Source organism: Syngnathus leptorhynchus, chromosome 10 (genome assembly GCF_054491065.1).
Source record: "Syngnathus leptorhynchus isolate UIUO chromosome 10, UIUO_Slep, whole genome shotgun sequence".
Lineage (NCBI taxonomy): Eukaryota > Metazoa > Chordata > Actinopteri > Syngnathiformes > Syngnathidae > Syngnathus > Syngnathus leptorhynchus.
The window spans coordinates 12,916,561-12,941,084 of NC_141204.1; the positions used below are offsets into that span (position 1 = coordinate 12,916,561).

A 24,524-nucleotide genomic window follows, 5' to 3' on the forward strand; every position below is an offset into this window, starting at 1 on the left:
ATCTCCAAACTCTACTACTGCTGCAAGTTTTGTTGCAGCCCGGGAGATAATAAAGTGCGGAAAACCATTCACCGATGGCGAGTACATGAAGGATTCATTCGTTAAAAATATCAGAGTGCCTATTTTTGGACTTAAAAACCAAAACCGAGATCATTCAGAAAATTAAATACATGCCTCGCTCCGCGAAAACAGTGAAGGAAATGGTAATTTGAATGACAATATCACGATCAGCAAATCAAGTTAAGTTAATGTTAAGTTAAAGTCCCAATGATTGCTACACACGCATCTGAGTGTGGTGAAATTTGTCCTCTGCATTTAACCCATCCCCGTGTGATTTTGATCCATCCCCTGGGGGAGAGGGGAGCAGTAGAGCAGCAGCGGTGCCGCGCTCGGGAATCATTTTGGTGATCTAACCGCCCAATTCCAACCCTTAATGCTGAGTGCCAAGCAGGACATTAATTCAGCTCCAGCTTTCTCAATTGTCTGTGATGAGTTGTGTGACATGACCAATATCGAACAGGTATGCAGGTACGTGAACTCTAATGGGCCGCAAGAAGAAATTGATACCACTAAAAGGCCAAACACCAGGAGAGGACATCTGCGAGGCTGTGCTGCAGTGATTAAATGACAGAGATACACACTGGCCACCTGATTTCAGTCGCTACAGACGGCGCACCGAGTATGAGAGGGTCGCAAAAGTTTGACTATGACAGAAAGCATTGGATCGGAATTTGCTTGCATTCCATTGCATATTGCATCAAGAGGCGCTGTGTGCGTAAACATTCCCACCAGAGTGTATGGAGGTAATGAACCATGTCATCCATATTGTGAACAAAATAATCGCAAAAGCACTAAACCAGTGCCAGTTCTGTGAATTGCTAGATGAAGTTGACAGCGAATATGCCGATCTCCTGCTGCACAACAAAGTCCGCCGGCTATCCAGGGTCGACGTATTGCGTCGCGTTGTAGCTTTGTATATGTAGCCTACTTAATTATTTAAATAGTAGGCATACAGCTCATGTATTGACAGTCTATGTTGCCTTATAAAAAGCTTTTAGATTTTTGTGGCTCCAGACAGGTATGTTTTTTTTTGTGTGTGTGTGTGTGGGGGGGGGGGGGGGTCAATATGGCTCTTTGAACATTTTGGGTTGCTGACCCCTGTTTTAGACAATGATGAGGCACAATCTGGATTTTTGACAAATAGTCACATCTCCAATGACATCAGACATATCTTGGACATTTTGGATTACTCTGATCTGGTAGTTGACAATTCATTTGTCCTTTTCCTCGAGTTCTACAAAGCATTTGACACAATTGAGCACAAGTATATAGTTCTTGTACTCAAAAAACTTGGTTTTGGAGAAGTGTTTCGCAATGCTATCAAGGCTTTGTAATGGGCACAACATCTCGTTTGTCTTCATCGAGGTGTACGCCTGGGATGCCCAATGAGTCCTTATCCTTTTTTGCTGTGTACCCAAATTCTTGAATCTCATATCTATAATAGTGCAATGAAAGAAGTAACTATAGCAGACCAAGAGATTGTCATTAGTCAACTGGCAGATAATACCACAATTTTTCTTAAAAACGCAAGTCAGCTGCCATTGCCCTTCAAGTTATCGATGATTTCTCTAAAGCTTCTGGTTTAATTTAAAATTTAAACAAATGTCAATTATTATTGGTTAAAGACTAATAACCATAGCATCGGTAATATATCAGTTCATAATGAAGTAACTTATTTAGGTGTGTCTATTTGCAAAAAAAAAATCAGATTACTTAATTCTTCATAAATGTTATCACGTGACAAAGTTTAAAAGAGACATTAATGTGAACTGTTCTTTCTGTGGAAGCCACCCTAAAACTGTCCAGCGCTTCTTTGAGATATGTACACGCTCTGCAACTTTTTGGAAGAACTTTGGAAGATTTATTACTGGAGAACATTATATGGACTTTTCTGTAAAATAGGAAGATGTTTTGTTCAGTTTTTATTTTAGAAAACCAAAGAAAAAAAGATGTTCTTTATCATAAATTTGTTTCTTATTCTCGCTTAATTCAATAGCCACAAGAGCAAATGTAGTGACCAAAAACCTAATTTCAAATTTTTTTATCATGATACTCAATCTTTTATAAAGTTGATAACTCGCTCATTTAACAAAAGGGCAAGAAAAACAATTACTATTTGTACGTCATTGTCATTTTTGATGTACGTGATGTGTTTATACCCCCTGGCATAATTTGTACTTTGTTCAATGTTGTATACCAGGGGTGTTGAAACGTTTTGCAAGGAGGGTTTGATAAAGTGAAGGGGCCCCGGGGGCCCAATAGTTTTTTTTCAGACTTTTAACGACAAAAATTCTATGCAAATACACACTGCTATAAAACAAATTACATTGTCACAATTGTCTTTGTTTTTCAAATGACAAAATGACCAAATATAAGCCACTCAGGCAGATGTGAATAACTCTAAAAACACAAATTCTGCCTTTCATTCATATCTGAAATATCAAAAATTTTACATGAGTTTAAAATTATTTTTGCCTCATGAACATTTTAAACAAGAGTTATGAGTACTTCCAAGTTGTCTGTTATTAAAACTTAGAACAAGTGAATTTTGCTCATCATTTACAGGATTCTTTATTTATATATATATATATATATATATATATATATATATATATATATATATATATATATATATATATATATATATATACACACACACACACACACCGTAATTTTTGAACTAGAAGTCGCTCCGGAGTATAAGTCGCACAAGCCATAAAATGCACAATAAAGTAAAAAAAAAAACATATATATAAGTCGCACCGGAGTAGAAGTCACACTTTTGGGGCAAATTTATTTGTCAAAATCCAACACCAAAAACAGACATGAACCAGCAACAACAGGCTAAACGATACGGCATGCTAACGTGACATATACACAAACGAGGAGCTGAGAACAGGCCTGACGTAACATTCAGAGTTATTCAAGTAAGTATTACATAAATAATGTCAACAACGCCGCGCGTCCAGAGATCTAGTATATAACTTTGATATAACTATATTGTAGCGTTAACAAAGTACCAGGAAAGACGTGGGTTTGGTAAACGGCTCTTTTTTTAATAAAACAAGAGTTCAACGAGCCAACAACTACTGAACTTCCAGCCACGGAGGTGGAAGAAAGCTCCATAAATAGGAGCGGGTGTGCGTAAAAGCCATGTCCGAGCCCCATCCACCGTCCCCGGACAGGCACCCGGCCGAGCGCCGGCCCCCGACTTCCGTCGAGAAGGACCGGGCGTGCGTAAAAGCCATAATAGTTTTTCAAACCTTCTGTGTCACTCCAAATCATTAAATCCTTCAAACTCTTCGTCCTCCGTGTCACTTACAAACAAAGCCGCGAATGCTGCCGGTAGTACGTGGGGCCCTTCGTCATCTTTGTCATCCCGTGATCGAATCCTTTGCCCTTTATGTAAACAACAGCCGCGCGGCACGGGGGAGGTCACTTGCAGTTCAAATGACAGTAATCCCTTGCTACATCGCGGTTCGTTTATCGCGGTTTCACTACATCACGGATTTTTGAATTTTGTAAATTTGTGAAAAAAATCACATATAAGTCGCTCCTGAGTATAAGTCGCCCCCCCACCCAAACTATGACAAAAAACGTGACTTATAGTCCGAAAATTAGGGTATTCCACAGACTCATATAACGTTATATAAAGTATATTTCAAATAACTATCATATTACAACAATACTATCAAACCATCTGTGTCACTCCAAATCATTAAACCCATCGATCAAATTCCTAGTTCTTTATGTCAACAATGCTGCGCTTGCGCTGCAGAGATCTAGATAATCCAAGATGGCGGCGCGGCCTCTCTCCGTCCCAACCGATCGGTGTTTTGTTCATTTAATGAGTGTTTGTCAGACAGTTTTATGTGTTCATCTGATCCTACCACGTCGTGCTACAAGTACAGCAGGCAGGTTCTGCTCGACATTGGCGAAAGCGAGTTTTGCGGCGTTTTGAACTTTGATACGGGGACATTAAAGGCAGTGGGACTACTCCGCCCTGAATCAACGCCGGACTCGTCTGCTATACCTTCCCTGGATAGGCAGCGTCGGAAGCGGTGTGCGAGGAGGCAGAAGAGGGGCAAGCGCGGAGGCGTCCGGGCCAGGCTAGCGGCGAACCCAACTCGCCCGGCCGTGCCTTCCATTCTTCTGGCGAACGTTCGGTCGCTGGACAACAAAATGGATTACATTCGTCTGCTGAGATCCACAAACCGGGCAGTGAGTAACTGCTGTGTGCTCGTGTTCACTGAAACTTGGCTGAATGTCAACATTCCGGACTCTGCTGTGCAACTGGAGCAGCTAGCGTGCTATCGAGCAGACCGGGCCATTGAAAAAGGAGGAAAATCGCGTGGAGGAGGTATCTGTTTCTATATCCGCGACGAATGGTGCCGGGACTCTGTAGTATGCAGACACTGCTTGCACTGGCGGAGTTTGTGATCGTTAAGTGCCGTCCTTTTTACCTACCAAGGGAGTTTACTGCGATTCTGCTTGTCGTGGTCTACATCCCGCCTTCCAACGTTGGAGGTGACAGGATCACGACCCTTAGTGAACTGTATCAGGCTGTCAGTGATCAGCAGATGGCGCACCCTGACTGTTTCGTCATCTTCGCTGGTGATTTTAATCATGCTGACCTGAAGTCTGTCTTTCCAAAGCTTTACCAGCATGTTAATTTTCCAACTCGTGGTGACAGCTTCCTGGACCTGGTCTACACTGCACATAAAGGAGCTTTCAAGGCCACCCCTCTCCCCTACATCGGACCTTCTGACCACGTCACCGTTCTGCTTACACCCGCGTACAGACAGAGAGTGAGAACTTCCAGGCTGGTTCGCAAACGAGTTAGAGTGTGGCCTGAGGGGGGCCTCTGATGCTCTTCGAGACTGCTTTGGCACTACAGACTGGGAAATGTTTAAGCGGGCGGCCACTTGCGACAATCGAACAGACCTTGAGGAGTATGCTGACTCTGTGACCTCTTACATCGCAAAGTGCATTGATGATGTGACCCTCACGAAGTACGTCGTCACTCGGGCTAATGGAAGCCATGGCTGACAGGGGCTGTCCTCGGGCTGCTGAGGGCCAGAGACAAAGCCTACAGGGCGTGAGATCAGCTAGGGCGAAACTGTCCCGAGGCATCAAGGATGCGAAAAAGGCATTCTCTTCCAAGATTACTGCCCACTTCGAAGACAGCAGGGATGCTCGGGGCCTGTGGCGAGGCATTCAGACCATCACGGACTACAAGCCCGCGCCGCAGAGCTGTGAGGGCGACGTCCCTCTGCTCAACAAACTGAACCGCTTCTTTGCTCGCTTCGACGCACGGAACGACACTTGCCCGCTGAAGACCCCTCCCCATCCGGACGAGCAGCCCTTGTGCCTCTCTGCCGTTAGCGTGAGGAGGACGCTTGCTGCTATCAACACCCGTAAGGCGACAGGCCCGGACAACATCCCGGGACGGGCGCTGAAGGACTACGCTGAGGAGCTGATGGATGTCTTCACGGACATCTTTAACATTTCCCTGCAGCAGGCCGTTGTCCCGTCATGCTTCAAGGCTGCCACCATCATACCTGTGCCGAAAAATGTTGCTCCTTCCTGCTTCAATGACTACCGCCCTGTGACACTGACCCCCATCGTCATGAAGTGCTTTGAGCGGCTTGTCTTGGCGCACGTCAGATCTGTTCTTCCCCCTACCGTGGACCCCTTCCAGTTTGCCTTCCGACCCAATCGGTCCTCTGAGGATGCCATCTGCTCTGCCCTCCTCTCTGCCCTCACCCACCTGGAGAACAGGGACTCGTATGTGAGATTGCTGTTTGTGGACTTCAGTTTTGCATTCAACACCATTGTTCCGTAGCGTCTCATTTGCAAGCTCGACAAGCTGGGCCTCCCTTTGCAACTGGCTACTGGACTTCCTCTGTCAGAGGCCTCAAGTAGTGCGTGTGGGCGACAATGTCTCCGGCAGCATCACGCTGAGCACGGGGGCCCTTCAAGGCTGCGTGCTCAGTCCGCTCCTCTTCACCCTGCTGACGCATGACTGCACTGCGACCTACAGCAGCAACCGCAAGCTGAAATATGCCGACGACACGACTGTGGTGGGTCTCATCACCGGTGGCGATGAGACTCAATAGAGATTGGAGGTCGACCTTTTGGCCGCGTGGTGCAAGGACAACAACCTTCTGGTGAACGTCAACAAGACCAAGGAGATTGTCATTGACTTCCGGAAGATGCCTGCGCTCCCGCACCACCACACTCAAAAACAGCTTCATACTCCAAGCTGTCAGGATCCTGAATTCCCTACCCCCTCCACCCTCGGCTGCATAACGTCCTGTTCTTTTGCGCTATGGTCTGACTGTCTGCTATTAGCACGCTTGCTCCATTTTGCTGGTCTTATTTGTCTATTCATTTATTTATTGTTTATTTATTTGGGTTATTTGCTTATTACTTATTCGTTGCTCTTGTTTGTACGTTTTTACTCTGTGCTATTTGATTGTATGTGTTGTGTACTGTGTCTGGTCACCGTGGGACGGTGGGAAACGTAATTTCGATCTCTTTGTGAGTCTTAACATGTGAAGAAATTGACAATAAAGCGAACTTTAAACTTTGATATAACTATATTGTAGCGTTAACAAAGTACCAGGAAAGACGTGGGTTTGGTAATCGGCTCTTTATTTAACAAAACGAGTTCAACGAGCCAACAACTACTGAACTTACAGCCACGGAGGTGGAAGAGAGCTCCATATATAGGAGCGGGCATGTGTAAAAGCCATGTCCGAGCCCCATCCACCGTCCCCGGACAGCCACCCGGCCGAGCGCCGGCCCCCGACTTCCATCCACGGAGGTGAAAGAGAGCTCCCGTCGAGAAGGACCGGGCGTGCGTAAAAGCCATAATAGTTTTTCAAACCTTCTGTGTCACTCCAAATCATTAAATCCTTCAAACTCTTCGTCCTCCGTGTCACTTACAAACAAAGCCGCTAATGATGCCGGTAGTACGGATGGCCCTTCGTCATCTTCGTCATCACGTGATCGAATCCTTTGGCCTTTATGTAAACAACAGCTGCGCAGCACGGGTGACGTCACTTGCAGTTCAAATGACAGTAATCCCTTGCTATATCGCGGTTCATTTTTCGCGGTTTCACTACATCGTGGATTTTTGAATTTTGAAAATTTGTGAAAAAAATCACATAAGTCGCTCCTGAGTATAAGTCGCCCCCCCACCCAAACAATGACAAAAACCACGACTTATAGTCCGAAAATTACGGTAATAGTTTGTGTCACGTCTACAGGTTCTTTAACATCAAAAGTATTCACATGGCCACTTCGTAGCTTGCTTTAGTAATATTTACTTTTGACTCACAGCCCCGCGTGAAGAATCGCTGTTGTGATGCCAGTTCAGACCCGTCCGTGCTTTCATCGCAGGCTAACAAAAAAAAAAGTCTAACTCAGCTCCCTTTGCTTCAAGCTGTCTGTTAATATCAGATGAAACATCTTCAATTTTCCTTGCGACAGTGTAACAAGCCAGGAAAACATAGGCAAACTCTTGCTTCTTGTCAGGACAAATTTTCTCCAACACTTTCATCAGACAGTCTTTTATAAATTCACCTAAAAATGTTTCGCAATATGCGTTGCCACCTCGTAGCTCGCCTTTATGGCATTTTCATTTGACTCACGGGCTCTTGTGAAAAAGCGCTGCTGTGACGTTAAAGCACCTTCCAGTTGCTTCATTCACAGCCCCGCATGAAGAATAGCTGTTGTGATGCCAGTTCAGATCCGTCCGTGCTTTCATCGCAGGCTAACAAAAAAAGTCAAACTCAGCTCCCTTTGCTTCAAGCTGTCTGTTAATATCAGATGAAACATCTTCAATTTTCCCTGCGACAGTGTAACGAGCCAGGCAAACATAGGCAAACTCTTGCTTCTTGTCAGGACAAATTTTCTCCAACAATTTCATCACACAGTCTTTTATAAATTCACCTAAAAATGTTTCGCAATATGCGTTGCCACCTCGTAGCTCACCTTTGTGGCATTCTCATTTGACTCACGGGCTCTTGTGAAAAAGCGCTGCTGTGACGTTAAAGCACCTTCCAGTTGCTTCATTTTGTCATCCAGTTAGCTTCTCGCAGTCAGCACGCTTGGTCTGGTAGTGTCTCTTGATATTGAATTCCTTGAAAACAGCCACAGTCTCTTGGCAAATTAGGCAGACACAGTTGTTGCGTATTTCAGTGAAAAAAAATACTCCAATTTCCACTTGTCCTGGAAGCGGCGGCCCTCAGTGCCAACTTTTCTTTTTTTTTGTTTCAGTTGCCATTTTAGAAATGGGCTGGAAGGGTCAAGAGTCGTGCAGTCAGTGTGCGGTCACAGGGCTGCTGCTATCTACTAGTGAAATATAAAATTGCTTTTTTTTGGACAGGTTTTTGTTTTTGTGGGGGGGGTTTGTTGGTGGGCCCCATATTATTGATTTTTTTCGACAGAGGGCCAGTGGGAAATTGGACACGGATATGCCTGTTGTATACTAATCCTGTATACTTGTTTCAGCTGTATAAAAAAAAAATCTGTGCTAAGCTGACTTGCGCGTTACAGTTAAATCAACAAGTACCCAAGGCAGAGAAAATTCCTTGATAATTTTTTGTAATGGAGGTACTCAAGGAATTGTCTCTGCCCTAATTGCAACCGCTGGCAATTTGATGTTTTTATTTAATCTGTTTGAGTTTTTTTATTGAAGCCATTTGAAACATGCAAAGCCTGTGTTATTTAATACTCTGCACACTGAACACCCTCTGCCGGGACACGTCTGTGCAGACGACAGCATGTCGGGCGCCAGCACTTTGAACGTGAACGAGCGCCTTTGCACGCTGGAGCTTCGTTTGCAGCAGCAAGAAGACGAAGTGACTGTGATGAAAGCGGCACTGGCCGATGTTCTTCGCCGTTTGGCGGCTTCGGAAGATGCCAAGAAACAGCCGGGAGGAAAAGGTACTTTACTTCAGGTTACTTGAGTGCCAAGTCAATGAGTTCCAATTGAGCAGGATTCTTTCAATATCACATTGTTCTTCTAATTTATCGTTGCTGATTTTAAAATAACCGCAAAAGGGCGGTACCGTAGCAAGCACCGATAGCTCAAAGTGCAGATAATGAGACCTATCGGTCCTCACTTATCTCCAGTCAAAATGTTTTGCTGTGAAAATGTTTGCAGCAAATGTGGTCACTGCTTTGATCAAACCTTTTGAAAGCAGACATGCGAGTGTTGATCTGTGTTTTGACATTTTATTTGATCAATGCTGTACTAACACAACAGCACCCTAACCTGAATTGATTGACGTGCTAGCTGTTGAATCACTGCCGTCAAGTTATGGCAAAGTGATGGAAAGAGCCGCATATGATTTCAAGAGACGTTGACAGGGAGGCCGCACAATATACCCTCCCAAGATATAATGATATTATATATGAGAATATAATATAATATTGCAAAGACTTGCAGTTGTATGCTTTTATCTGAATTAAAACCAGCCAGATGCAAACTTAAATGTGCAAGGCAAGCCAATGGGTGAAGATGAGCTATCTTGGCTAATTAGCTGAAAAGACATTGAGCTTATTTTGCCACACAAAAATCTTTCATTAGATGATAAAGATGTCATTTCTTTAGGGACGCGTTAAATACCGCAATCATGTCGATATTGCTTTATGCACTGACCACGTCGCACATTGTGGCTTTGTTGAGTTCAACTTTGTGGAGTTTCTTAACAAACAAGCAGAATTGTAACAAAGAGCTTTACATTAAGGGTGAACATGAGAAGAATCAAAGAGACAAACATTTGTTTCATTGTGTGTGGTGCACATAAGGCGAGATCCTAAAAGGTTAATTAGGGGGATCTGTGTGCTCACGGTGCCAATGTGACCTGGGGCTGTATTTGTATTAATAACATTGAGGTGTTTAAATGGGGCTTTCACTGTACGAGCAGAAAAGGGAAGAGGTGAGACTGGAGTCTTGGTTCCTCTTTGTTGGGTTGTTTTCTTCTACCAATCACAAAGGGGAGAGTGGTGGGCAAGAAAGAGAGAATGTGGCTTCCTCTTTACATCTTCCTGGACCTGGTCTACACTGCACATAAAGGAGCTTTCAAGGCCACCCCCCTCCACCACATCGGACTTTCTGACCATGTCACCGTTCTGCTCACGCCCGCGTACAGACAGACAGAGAGTGAGAACTTCCAGGCTGGTTCGCAAACGAGTTAGAGTGTGGCCTGAGGGGGCCTCTGATGCTCTTCGAGACTGCTTTGGCGCTATGGACTGGGAAATGTTTAAGCGGGCGGCCACTTGCAACAATCGGACAGACATTGCGGAGTATGCTGACTCTGTGACCTCGTACATCGCAAAGTGCATTGATGATGTGACCCTCACTAAGTACGTCGTCACTCGGACTAACTGGAAGCCATGGCTGACAGGGGCTGCTGAGGGCTAGAGACAAAGGGCTGGGGATGTAGCGGGCGTGAGATCAGCAAGCGCGAAGCTGTCCCGGGGCATCGGATGCGAAAAAGGCGTTCTCTTCCAAGATTACTGCCCACTTCAAGGACAGCAGGGATGCTCGGGGACTGTGGCGAGGCATACGGACCATCACTACAAGCCCGCGCTGCAGAGCTGTGAGGGCGACGTCCCTCTGCTCAACGAACTGAACCGCTTCTTTGCTTGCTTCGACGCTCAGAACGACACTTGCCCGCTGAAGACCCCTCCCCCTCCGGACGAGCAGCCCCTGTGCCTCTCTGCCATTAGCGTGAGGAGGGCGCTTGCTGCTATCGACACCCGTAAGGCGGCGGGCCCGGACAACATCCCGGGACGGGCGCTGAAGGACTGCGCTGAGGAGCTGATGGATGTCTTCACGAACATCTTTAACATTTACCTGCAGCAGGCCATCGTCCCGTCATGCTTCAAGGCTGCCGCCATCATACCTGCGCCGAAAAATCCTGCTCCTTCCTGCTTCAATGACTACCGCCCTGTAGTACTGACCCCCATTGTCATGAAGTGCTTTGAGTGGCTTGTCTTGGCGCACGTCAGATCTGTTCTTGCCCCCACCGTTGACCCCTTCCAGTTTGCCTTCCGACCCAATCGGTCCTCTGAGGATGCCGTCTGCTCTGCCCTCCACTCTGCCCTCACCCACCTGGAGAACAGGGACTCGTATGTGAGATTGCTGTTTGTGGACTTCAGTTCTGCATTCAACACCATTGTTCCACAGCGTCTCATTTGCAATTTCAACAAGCTGGGCCTCAGTACCTCCCTTTGCAACTGGCTACTGGACTTCCTCTGTCAGAGGCCCTCGAGCCTGCGTGCTCAGTCCGCTGCTCTTCACCCTGCTGACGCATGACTGCACTGCGACCTACAGCAGCAACCGCGTGCTGAAATATGCCGACGACACGACTGTGGTGGGTCTGATCACTGGTGGCGACGAGACTCACTACAGATCGGAGGTCGACCTTTTGGCTCTCTGTTTGAACTTCTGCCCTCTGGGAAGAGGTACAGATGCCTGCGCTCCTGCACCACCAGACTCAGAAACAGCTTCATTCTCCAAGCTGTCCGGATCCTGAATTCCCTCCACCCTCTGCTGCATGACGTCCTGTTCTTTTGCACTATTATCTGGCTGTCTGCTATTGGCACACTTGCTCCATTTTGCTGCTCTTATTTGTCTATTTATTTGTCTATTTATTGTTTGTTTATTTATTTGGGTTATTTGCTTATTACTTATTCGTTGCTCTTGTTTGTACGTTTTTACTCTTTGTGCTATTTGATTGTGAGCGTTGTGTACTGTGTCTAGTCACCGTGGGACGGTGGGAAACGTAATTTCGATCTCTTTGTGTGCCTTGACGTGAAGAAATTGACAATAAAGCGGACTTTGACTTTTGCCTTTGAACATCTGACTAACATTGTGACCGCCTGTCAGTGAGCGGAACTGCAGCGGCTTATCGCATGAGGAAAACCTTCCTCACTCTGTGACATCATCCAATGTATGCTTCGTCCTTCAGGTGCTGCATTGTCGAACTCATGCATTACAAACGGAGGAACATCCGGACGGAAGAGCGACTCGGCCACCAGGAAGGAAACCGTGTCATCTGCCGCCAAGAGGTAAGCCGCACGCATGAGCAGATGGTTCTCACGAAGTATGGTTGACATAAGAGCCCAAAAATCAACTTGTTTAAAAGTTATACATGCTTAAAGCTTATGTATCACAGTAATAAATTCTACTGTTTTAAGTTTTAATCATTCAGTTGTGGTCTATATAAAGTGGAACTGTCAGGAACAGAGACGGGGCGACCAAATGCAGCACAAACCTTTATTAGAAGGAGGAGTGGAACGCTGGACTGCTGGTGTGGCTGAGCAGAAGCGTCCAGCGCTTAGTCAAAGGCAGGCAGGCGGTGGAGGCAGGCGGCAATCAGAGCATGGTCAAGGACAGGTAAATAGTCATGACAGGCAGCGAGCAAGGCGAGTCGGGTCAGAACACGAGCAAAGTCAGCAACGGGAATCGTTCGGGCAGGGCACAGTGAGCAGTGGCATCAAGGGCAGGGTAAGGAGACGAACTGACCACCACTGGGTTGATTCACGAGTTTAAATAGAGCAGACCCAATGAGCCGTGGCAGGTGCTGGTGATTAGCTTGATTGGAGGCATGGCTGGAAGTCAGGTGACGCAGGCACGTGACAGGAACGGTAATGCTTTTATCTGAATTCCTCATTTCGATAGCATCGCACGTCCCTCTTTTCTACTTGTTCTGAGGCGCAGCGCAGAGTAAGCCGTTTTGGTGCGGTCTCTTTAAATGCAAATGAAATACTTCACACCCCACTCTCTCCAGGCCGCAAGATGCGCACCTCCCTTTCCAGTCGACATATTTGTAGTTTTTTAGCCGAGGTAGGTTACTTGCGCCGCAAACATTTTGATTGATTAAAAGATGTCAACAGCAGAAGACTTGTCCATACATACATAACACGTCTTGCAGAGGCGGATCTAGGATTCTTTCTTTCTTTTTATATATATATATATATATATATATATATATATATATATATATATACACACACACACACACACACACACACACACACACACACACACACACCGTAATTTTCGAACTAGAAGTCGCTCCGGAGTATAAGTCGCACCAGCCATAAAATGCACAATAAAGTGAAAAAAACATATATAAGTCGCACCGGAGTATAAGTCGCACTTTTGGGGCAAATTTATTTGTCAAAATCCAACACCAAAAACAGACATGAACCAGTAACAACAGCCTAAACGATACGGTATGCTAACGTGACATATACACAAACGAGGAGCTGAGAACGGGCCTGACGTAACATTCAGTTATTCAAGTAAGTATTACATAAATAACACGTTTGTCAAACCATCTGTGTCACTCCAATTCATTAAATCCATCAATCATGCTTTATGTAAACAATGCCACGTTTGCGCCGCACATGCTGACGTCGGACCCGTTGTAAGTTGCATTTCTAACGCTAATGATGCCGGTAGTACGTGAGGCCCTTCGTCATCTTCGTCATCCCGTGATAGAATAGTAAACTCCCAAAAGTGGAAAAACGAGTGAGGAAAAACTAGAAAAGAATGTAAAAATGTAGAAATGTAGATCGTCTCTCGAGTGACACTGCGGTACTCTGCGTGGCAAACCGGAAGGGATTCATCCAACATGACTATGACACTGCTGGGACGAGGAGGTCTAGTCTCAATACTCCAGTTCAACGTGTGTGTGTGAGTGAGAAACCTGTGACAAGATGTAACAATGCAGAAAAAGGCTCACACGGTCCCTCTGCCTTAGGCGACCAAAATGTCATTATTATTGTCAGTCTAAGATAACAATCGCTTGTAGTAGTTCCACCGTTGGGGGCTTGCCACGCCCACTGGTGGAGTGTGAGCACAATTCTCACTACCTTTGCAGTGCTGCTCCATCCTGAGGGAACCTAAAAACGTCTGCAGTGCAGTCCTTGTCTACAGTGGCTCAGGGTACACGACCTGGCCACCAAGGTTGAGAGGATTATTTTGCCTCATTTTCAACGGGGGGTGGGGATGCTGCTGATGGCTGATCTAGATCACCGCAGGAATCTTTCACAGGGGCACACACTTCAAAGGGTCCAGTCCACCTGGGCTCTCTCCACTTCCTCTTAAAGGACTTTTAGCCAGACCGTTGGGGTGATCCGGAATCAGTCTTTGCTTCCAGATCTGCAGTAGTTTGCTCAGCAAATCTGGAACCATAAAACTGGACAATTGTTCTGAGAGGTGTGTATATGTGTGTGTGTGTGTGTGTGTGTGTGCGTGTGTGTGTACTTGCGATCATCTAGATCAGCAACTGGAGGGGTTGAAATTGGTCCGGTAAAACGGCACCCTTTCTGCACCTTTTGCACATTGTCTTTAAACATTAACCCTTCTCATCCCTAAATTGTTACCACGTTTTGTATTCATTCCAGATTGTTGTCTCTCATTCACTCCTTCCTTTCGAGATGCTTCTTCTGCTCCTCTCATCACTGTATGTGGAATTCTTACATGTCCTGTTAAGACTCCAAAAACCAGGGATGAGAATTTACTGCAGATCCGTGGATTTCCATGTTTTTTTTCCGTGAATCGTGTAAATCCGATGAGAAGATTATTTATTATTTATTTATTTTTTATATATGGGGGGGAGCGGCCGGCCAGCTGGCACACACACACACACACTACTCAGAAAAATTAAAGGAACAGTTTTTTATCAGGGTATGGCATGAGTTCAATTACACTTTTCTGATAAGATTTTGGTCAGGCACGTGGCAGAGGGGGTTGTTAATCACTTTCAGCTGCATTGGTGTTGATGGAATTAACAACAGGTGCACTAGAGGGGCAACAACGAGATGGTCCCCAAAACAGGACTGGTTTTGCAGGTGGAGGCCATTTCAAGCTCCTCCCTCTTGATCTTTTTTAACTGTTTTTCCACTAGTGTTGGCTTTATGAAGAGTCATTATCACGACTGGAAGCATGAGGCGATTTCTTAACCCTCCTGAATTTGCGCAGATCCTCCAGGATGACGCATCCATGCGTGCTGTTACAAGATTTGACGTGTCTCCCAGTACAATCTCCAGAGCATGAAGGAGATTCCAGGAGACAGGGAGTTACTCTAGGAGAGCTGCACAGGGCCGTAGACGGTCCTCATCCCATCAGCAGGACCGATATCCGCTGGTTTGTGCAAGGAGGAACAGGTTGAGCACTGCCCGAGCCCTAAGAATGACCTTCAGCAGCCTACTGATGTGAATGTTTTTGCCTAAACAGTCAGAAACAGACTTCACGAGGGTGGCCTCAGGGCACGACGTCCTGTAGTGTGCCCTATGCTCACTACTCAGCACCGTGGAGCTCGATTGGCATTTGCCATAGAACACCAGAATTGGCAACTCCGCCACTGGTGCCCTGTGCTTTTCACAGATGAGAGCAGGTTTACCCTGAGGACCTGTGATAGACGTGAAAGGGTCTGGAGAAGCCAAGGAGAGCGCTATGCTGCCTGCAACATCATTCAGCATGACCGGTTCGGTGGTGGGTCAGTGATGGTCTGGAGAGGCATTTCCATGGAGGGACGAACAGACCTCTACAGGCTAGAGAACGGCAGTCTGACTGCCATTAGGTATCGGGATGAAATCCTTGCACCCATGGTCAGCCCCTACGCTGGTGCAGTAGGTCCTGGGTTCCTCCTGATCCACGACATTTCCGGTCTCATGTGGCAAGAGTATCCAGACAGTATCTGGAGGATGAAGGAATTGACACAATTGAATGGCCCTCACGATCACCTGATCTAAACCCAATAGAACACCTTTGGGACATAATGTTTCGGTCCATCAGACGCCGCCAGGTTGCTCGTTAGACTTTGCAGGAGCTCACTGATGCCCTTAGACAGATCTGGGAAGACATCCCACAAGACACCATCCGTCGTCTCATTAGGAGCATGCCACGACGTTGTCAAGCATGCATACAAGCATGTGGGGGCTACACAAGATACTGAAAAGAGTTTTGAATTGCACAAATTGAATTTAGGCAAAATGGAAGAGCCCGCCACATCCTTTTTTCACTTTGATTTTTGGGGTGTCTATATACTGATACTCCTCTGTAGGGTGAAAACTTTTATTTCCATCATAAGATGTGGCATCCTTTTGTTCCTGAGACATTAAACTGTCACATAACATATCACTATAGATATCCAACTTTTTTTTTCACCATTGAAATCTGATGTGTTTTCAAAGTGTTTCTTTAATTTTTTTGAACAGTGTATATATATATATCCCCCTCGCTACTTTTCCGTGCTTTTTCACATTTGCCGTTCTCATCCCTGAAAAACAAGTACATTTGTAAAAAATATTGAATCTCACAACATACAAAATTATTCTACTCACTCAATTCTACTTCATTTGAAAAAAAGAGATTGAATCTCACAATATACGAATTGCTTCTACTCAGTCTCCCCCACAATCAAATTACAATAACCATTCAGCAACACTGATGGCCCTATTCAGCATCACAATTCACCCAGGCCATCTCAGGCGCTGGCATCACGCACACACAAAAAAGACAGAAAGGGAGAGGACAAAAGGAAAAAAATACTTTAATAAAAAAACAAATCGCAAATGGCGGAAACCTAATTAATACATGGCTACACTTTTGTCAAAAACAAATCCCAAATGCACATCATGGAGCCCTCACTAAGGCTACAATTTCATAAAAACAAATCAAAATGCCGGAAGCCTAATACACGGTTACAGTTTTATAAATAACAAATAACAAATCACAAACAAATTACAAATGCTGGATACAATGCACACAATGTTCATTGTTGAAAATGTGGTCTTTGGTCTGTGGTCTTTTCAATTTATGTTATTATCATGTTGGTGTGTGACATGATAATGTCACACAAGAAATTTGGCTGAGCAGAGGTGTGTGTGTGTGTGTGTGTGTGTTTGTGTGTGTGTGCGTGCGTGCGTGTGTAAGAGGAAGGGATGGGGTGATGTTCATGTGTGCTCATGTGTATCATGTGGCTCTTTGTGGTAACACAGTAAAAATTGTGGCTCTTAGTCTCTGACTGGTTGGCCACCCCTTCACTGAATTACTCCCTGAGCGCCCCCCCCCCCCCCAGATATATATATTTTTTTAAATAGAACAGTATTCCACCAAAATATTTTAAAAGAGCCCTTGTAAATGCAATTGCGATTGTTTGTCTATGAAACGCTTCAGATATGAACATTCCGCGAGCTAATTACTAACCAATATTTAGCCAAGAAAAATAAATAACAAAACAAACCGAACAGAATGCTAACAAACGTAGAAGGTAGCCTATATCAGAAATTATTATTAGCCCTTAATTTACAGTGTTGGGAACTCACTACTTGTTCAAAAATGTAACTGAGTTATTAATTGTATTATTGAATAAAAGTAATTTGTTACCGGGGAAAATGTTACAGTTAAAAAACATAAAACACATGCACGTTTTTGCCTTTAACCTTAATGAATTTGAAATACATGTCGATATTGCCACCTTGAAAATGCTAACTTTTCAGCGGTACTGAGTCACCATTTCTCCCTCTTCTGTTTGTGGTGTGATGAAAGTGTGTTAGTCGCCACACATGAAAAACACTGGCTCTGATTGACTACAACAACGCTGCCCTAGCCAATCGCTCACTGACTTGTTACCTTAACCTGAAAACTCCTCACTTGCCTCAGGCTCATCCACCCAGCCTGCAGCTGAAGGGGGTGTGAATTTGCCACATACCCACGCAGTGATTAACACGGTGATAAAACCGCTTTGCAGCACAATATTGTAAAAAAAAAAAAAAATGGGGGGGGGGGGGGCATCCTACCGCCCTCCATGTGACATTAAAAAAAACACTGCCTTCGGCGGCTGCCCATATTGCCTAGACCAAAAACCGATGGGTAATCCATTTTTAAAAGATGAGTATGTGACAACCCTAAGGACGGCGTCATGACAACGGCTGCTTTCACCACTCAAAATACGCAAAGTCAGAAACTTTGTTTTATCTGCGCAGTAGGTTTGCCTTATTGTGAGCAGTGACATAAATGTGGTAAAGGGAAGAAAAGTATTGACTCTGGAATTGAGTCAGCGTTTGAGGATCTGCGCTGACCCTACGAACCACTCTTAGCGGCCATCATTCACAAATGACTTGATGACCAGGGTCTCTTTTCCAATTGTACTCAGCTGCTGTGTGTGTTTGCGCCAACTCAATTTGGATGATTGCAAGTCCTCTCAAAGCAACAAAGAGTCATTAGAAGGGCTGAGCGTTGAAGGTAGACGCATGTACGTGCAAATCCGCTAGACGCACCCAGACCACGTTAAAGCAGCAGCAGCGTGCCGTGTATGTTCGCAGCGTAGCAGCTGATCCCAGAAAGGAGACGTCGGGCGTTGGGCAAAGAGGTCCGAGGGAGGAGGTCCATGAACAGGAGGAAGCCCCCGCCCCCTCCCCCACGCCTCGTCACCATCAGCAAAGTCCACAGAGAAGCCAGCTGGGCAGCAGTAAAAACCAGGCGTCCCCCAAGAGGTGTCCCGTTTTCTCTGACCTCATTTCCCGCTCTGGCCTGATGAAGACCTTGTTGCTCCTAACTTTTCTGAATACAAAATCACACCACTCCATCCTTCTTTTCCCAGTGGGTGCTCCTTTTAGCAGCGCTTTGTTGGAGTGTATCCCCGGCGTGCTTTCACCATGTTCCCTCTCTCCTCTGTTTCTCTCTGTCTCTCTCTCTCTCTCTCTCTCTCTCTCTCTCTCTGTCTCTGTCTGTCTCTCTGTCTCTGTCTGTCTCTCTGTCTCTGTCTGTCTCTCTGTCTCTGTCTGTCTGTCTGTCTCTCTCTCTCTCTCTCTCTCTCTCTCTCTCTGTCTCTCTCTCTGTCTCTCTCTCTCTCTCTCTTCCCCCACCCCCCCTCCCCCAGGTCTCCCGGTCTCTCGGTCTCCCTGTTCTCTGTTTCTCTGTCTGTCTCTCTCTCTCTCTCTCTCGCATTCTCGCTCTGTCTCTCTTACTCTGTCTCTCACTCTCTCTTCCAGTGAGCGTGTTTGTGAGAGAGTTAAAGTGAGAACTTTGACGCTCGCTCGCTCGCTCGCTCGCTCGCTCGCTCACTCACTCACTCACTCACTCACTCACTCACTCACTCACTCACTCACTCACTCACTCACTCACTCACTCACTCACTCACTCACTCACCGATTCACACACAGACTGCGTCAAGTGGGGGATGTCGTCCAGCTCTCATTGCCACCACAGCTGAACACATTTTTCTCTCCAACCCCCCATCTCTCCCTCTTTTGTGTGCGTGCAGGTACCAAGTTGCATTTGTTGGCCGTGCTGGAAATCATTCTCTCGTTCCCTGATGTTTCTAACAATTTGTAAATACAGTAAGCCGTTTGTTGCTTTTAAGTAGGCCCGACTGATGAATCGTTCTGCCCGTTATAGCTTTTCAAAATCTTAAACATTGGCTCGAATTTGGATGATTTTTCTGTTACTTGCTCAAAACAGAATGTTAAATGCAGAATGGTCTACTTCCATCGTTTGTCCAGTAAGTGGAGCTGTGAATACCGAAGAGCAAAGTATCGCGAAACAGTCAACCGTTATAACTTTAATTCATATATTTGTTAGAAGTGACCACCAAAAGTAGTTAATATATTTATTTTATTATGTATTCTTAGAAGTAATCTGCCGATTCGTTGGTAAGAGTATGTTTTTCTTTTCTTTCAAATCGGCCTAAAAAAATTCAAAAATTACCAACACCTCAATACCCTATTTGGACGCTGGAACAGATTCAAGGCTTTTCCATTCATTTCATTGTGAAAAGGTCATTTGAGCTAGATAATAAATGAATGAAATCCACGCCACAATATATAGGCTTTTGCACCAAGTGGAGTTGACTGATTGATCTACAGATGTTGGTTTAGCGGGTGATGTATGGTTCAGCCAGATGTTGGTTTAGCGGTGGATGTACGTTTCAGCGCTGACCTATCTGGTAGCCAGGGAATGATTACCAACACGGTGCAGCGCCGGTCTGTCCAGGTCCTCCTTCCTGATGCTAACCCGCCTCCAGTAGGGCCTGTCGCCTCTCCTTTTCATTATCGCTGGTACTCAGTGCATGTCTGTGTGTATCAGGGGTCAGAGGCGCTCTGCAGGCGTGGAGCGATCTCAGAGTAGCACCTGGGACACGTCTGACGACCACCGAAGCAAGTTGGTGAAAGCAGTGTCCACCTCCAAACTACTCGCCAAAGTGGCGAAGAATGCTAACAGGTACGCGCATTCTTTTCCCCTTTTGATTTTGCTCTACGTATTTCTCTCCATTGCAAAGAATGTTTTTTTGGGCGGCCATTTGTCATCTAACTAAGCACCCGCCGCAGACGTACAGTAAATATGACTGGACTGTCAATAGGGTAAGCCATCTTATGTTGTCAACGCTGCAAATGACAATCATTGTTTGTTTTTTTGGGCCCAAAACTCCAGTTGTGTCTCTATTCTAATTTCTCCGTATCAAGTAATAAGAACAAATTTCACTTTTTGCATTGGCCATTCAGAGTAGATGATCCCAGTGTCGCCAATTGTAAGTGAAAGGGATGAGAATTTTCCGCAGATCCACGGATTTCTGTTTTCTTCCGTCGAAAGTATCATTTTCGTGAATCGTGTAAATCCATTGAGAAAATGTTGTTTATATATGGGGGGTATAGGGAAGCGGCTAGCCAACTGGCCGGGCAATGTTAGCCTCGGCGACTCGCGAGCATTCGCCCGCCCGCCGCAACGGCATCTTACCGAAATCGGCTTGCCCTTGTAAAACTAACTGGCAGCAGTGAAGCGACAACATCCGCCTTTTAATATATATTTATATATATATATATATATATATATATATATATATATATATATATATATATATATATATATATATATATATATATATATATATATATATATATCGCTCAAAAAAAAGAATGTTGTTTTGTTATTTGTCGTTCAAGGTTTTCTCATTATTAAAGGGAGGGAAAAACAAAGAGATTCAATTTTCACTAGCCCAGTTTTCTTTTTTCCATCAGGAAAATGGAAAAAGTTAGCATTTTCTACTTTAAATAATAAAACAACGAACGCCTTTAAAAACGCCCACGTTTAATGAGGAATCAGGCCACATACTCCTCCCCACCATGTCTTGGTTGATGACGTCACTGAAGGAAATTATTGCACTGACTATCACTTAAAACAGGCCTGTCCAAAGTCCGGCCCGCAGGCTAAATCCGGCCTCCGGTTAGATTTCATACGGCCCGCAGCTTCAGTCTTACAATGTATTATTCATGGCCCACCTGCACTGCCAAACTGAATAAAAAGAAAATCATGAAAATTGAAACTGTAATTCCTCCTTGTATGAAAAGGTTGTAGCACCACTTTAATAATATCAGTCTGTATTCGTGTTGCAAACCCCTCTACGCTCATTTCTGCTATGGCGACTTCAAAGAAAACGAGGAAATTTGACAACTAGGGTCGTCGCTTTCAAGAGAGATGGGAATTATATACTTTTTTTCGCTGAAAATCAAGACAGATGTGTTTGTCTAATTTGGAAAGAGACGATTGCCTTGTTTAAGGATTTTAACCTAAAGAGACACGACCAGACTTAACATGCTAACACATACGACAAACTAACAGGGAGTGACCGTGCTGATAAAGTGAAGCAGCTCCAAGCTGAACTGATATCACAACAGCGATTCTTCACGCGGGGCTGTGAATCAAAAGTACCGTAATTTTCTGACTATAAGTCACTCTGGAGTACAAGTCGCACCAGCCATAAAATGCAAAATAAAGTGGAAAAAAAACATATATAAGTCGCACCGGAGTATAAGTCGCACTTTTAGGGTAAATTTATTTGTCAAAATCCAACACCAAAAACAGACATGAACCAGCAACAACAGGCTAAACGATACGGTATGCTAACGTGACATATACACAAACGAGGAACTGAGAACGGGCCTGACGTAACATTCAGAGTTATTCAAGTAAGTATTACATAAATAACACGTTTATCAAACCATCTGTGTCACTCCAATTCATTAAATCCATCGATCGTGCTTTATGTAAACAATACCGCGTATGCACCGCATATGCTGACGTCGGACCCGTTGTAAGTTGCATTTCTAATTATTCCACAGACCCATATAACGATATATAAAGTATATTTCAAATAACTATCATATTAAAATAATATTATCATACCATCTGTGTCACTCTAAATCATTAAATCCATCGATCAAATTCCTCGTTTTTTATGTCAACAACGCTGCGCGTGCGCTGCAGAGATCTACTATATAACTAACTATATTGTAGCGTTAAAGTACCAGGAAAGACGTGGGTTTGGTAAACTGCTCTTTATTGAACAAAACAAGAGTTCAACGAGCCAACAACTACTGAACTTCCAGCCACGGAGGTGGAAGAGAGCTCCATAAAATAGGACCGGGCGTGCGTAAAAGCCATGTCCGAGCCCCATCCACCGTCCCCGGACAGCCACCTGGCCGAGCGCCGGCCCCCGACTTCCATCCACGGAGGTGAAAGAAAGCTCTGTAGAGTATGACTGGGCGTGCGTAAAAGCCAAGTAGCCATGTCCGAGCCCCATCCACCGTCCCCGGACAGCCACCCGGCCGAACGCCGGCCCCCGACTTCCATCCACGGAGGTGAAAGAGAGCTCCCGTCGAGAAGGACCGGGTGTGCGTAAAAGCCATAATAGTTTTTCAAACCTTCCGTGTCACTCCAAATCATTAACTCCTTCAAACTCTTCGTCCTCCGTGTCACTTACAAACAAAGCCGCTAATGTTGCCGGTAGTACGTGGGGCCTTTCGTCATCCTCGTCATCCCGTGATCAAATCCTTTGGCCTTTATGTAAACAACCGCCACGCGGCACGGGTGACGTCACTTGCAGTTCAAATGACAGTAATCCCTTGCTACATCGCAGTTCGTTTATCGCGGTTTCATTACATCGTGGATTTTTGAATTTGGAAAATTTGTGGGGAAAAAAATCACATAAGTCGCTCCTAAGTATAAGTCGCCCCCCCCACCCAAACTATGACAAAAAACGCGACTTATAGTCAGAAAATTACGGTGTGTGTGTGTGTGTGTGTGTGTGTGTGTGTGTGTGTGTGTGTGTGTGTGTGTGTGTGTGTGTGTGTGTGTGTGTGTGTATATATATATATATATATATATATATATATATCATCATCATCATCATCGGCGGTCACTCGAGACGAGTATGACAGTCTTCTTCTCAGGGTTGTCTACTTGTGGGTCCGCAGGTGGGTGTAGAGCCCGATCCGGGATCCACATATTTTTGTGGAGTATGGGCAGGAGAAAGTGGTGATGGGTTGTGGGTGTGCTGGAGCCTGTTTTTGTCTTTCCTTACGGAGTTGTCGTTTGGTTTCTGCGACACGGCGGAGTTCCTTTTCGTGATGTGCTGCACCTTCTTGCACCGCTGCCCTCCAGAGGTTCCTGTTCAAGGCGATGCGCTCCCAGTCCTGAGATGTTATTTGGAATTTCTTGAGATTGGTCTTGAGGTTGTCCTTGAAACGTTTCTTTTGCCCACCCGGGGCTCGCGGACCTCTCTCCAGCTGGGAGTATAACATCTGTTTGGGTAGGCGGGTGTCAGCCATGCGGATGAGATGTCCTGTCCATCGGAGTTGGTGCTGCATTATTAAGGTGGTGATGCTCGGTATCCTGGCTTCCTCCAGAATGCTGATGTTTGTGCGTCTGTCCTCCCATTTGATCCTGAGTATTTTCCTCAAGGTTCTCTGGTGGTGTTGCTCAAGAGCTCTTAGGTGCCTGCTGTAGGTTGTCCATGATTCTGCCCCATAAAGTAAGGTGGGGAGAACCACAGCTTTGTAAACCAGGAGCTTGGTGTCAACCCGGAGGTCTCTGTCTTCAAAGACTCTTTTCCGGAGTCTGGCATACGCTCCACTGGCATAGCTCAGGCGATGGTTGACCTCAGAGTCAATGTCCGCCTTGGAGGAGAGAAGGCTGCCGAGGTAGGGGAAGTGGTGGACATATTCAAGTGCAGTGTTGTCCACATTTATGATGGGCAAAGTAGATGGCTGGTTGGGTGGGGGTTGATGTAGCACCTGGGTCTTCTTGGTGTGCACGGTCAGACCCAGGGCTCTGTATGCCTTAGCAAATGAGTTCAGGATGCCCTGGAGGTCTTCTGCAGAGTGTGCTACAATGGCATTATCATCTGCATACTGGAGCTCCATGACCGTGGTGGTTCTGATCTTGGTTTTGGCTTTGAACCTGTTAAGGTTGAAGAGCCTGCCATCAGTTCTGTACCAAATTGGGATTCCGTGTGGTAGTTCTTTGTCAATGAGATGGAGTATGGTGGCAATGAAGATAGAGAACAGGGTGGGTGCAATGATGCATCCCTGTTTGACCCCTGTCTCTACAGTGAAAGGCTCAGTCAAAGAGCTGTTGTTGAGCACTGTGGCTG

The 24,524-nt window shown here is 45.4% G+C and overlaps 1 protein-coding gene across 4 annotated transcripts in view; it reads left to right on the forward strand.

The window, feature by feature from the left end:
• eml4 (EMAP like 4) overlaps positions 1-24,524 on the forward strand; it is a 68,119-nt gene that overhangs the window by 10,360 nt on the left and 33,235 nt on the right. For 3 of the 4 annotated variants that reach the window (XM_085922813.1, XM_085922811.1, XM_085922812.1), the window contains exons 2-5: positions 8,845-9,015; positions 12,051-12,150; positions 18,421-18,591; positions 20,183-20,317. In XM_085922813.1, coding sequence (XP_085778939.1) covers positions 8,845-9,015; positions 12,051-12,150; positions 18,421-18,591; positions 20,183-20,317 — 577 coding nt within the window. The remainder of the gene's footprint in view (positions 1-8,844; positions 9,016-12,050; positions 12,151-18,420; positions 18,592-20,182; positions 20,318-24,524) is intronic. The other variant, XM_085922814.1, reaches the window with a different exon arrangement.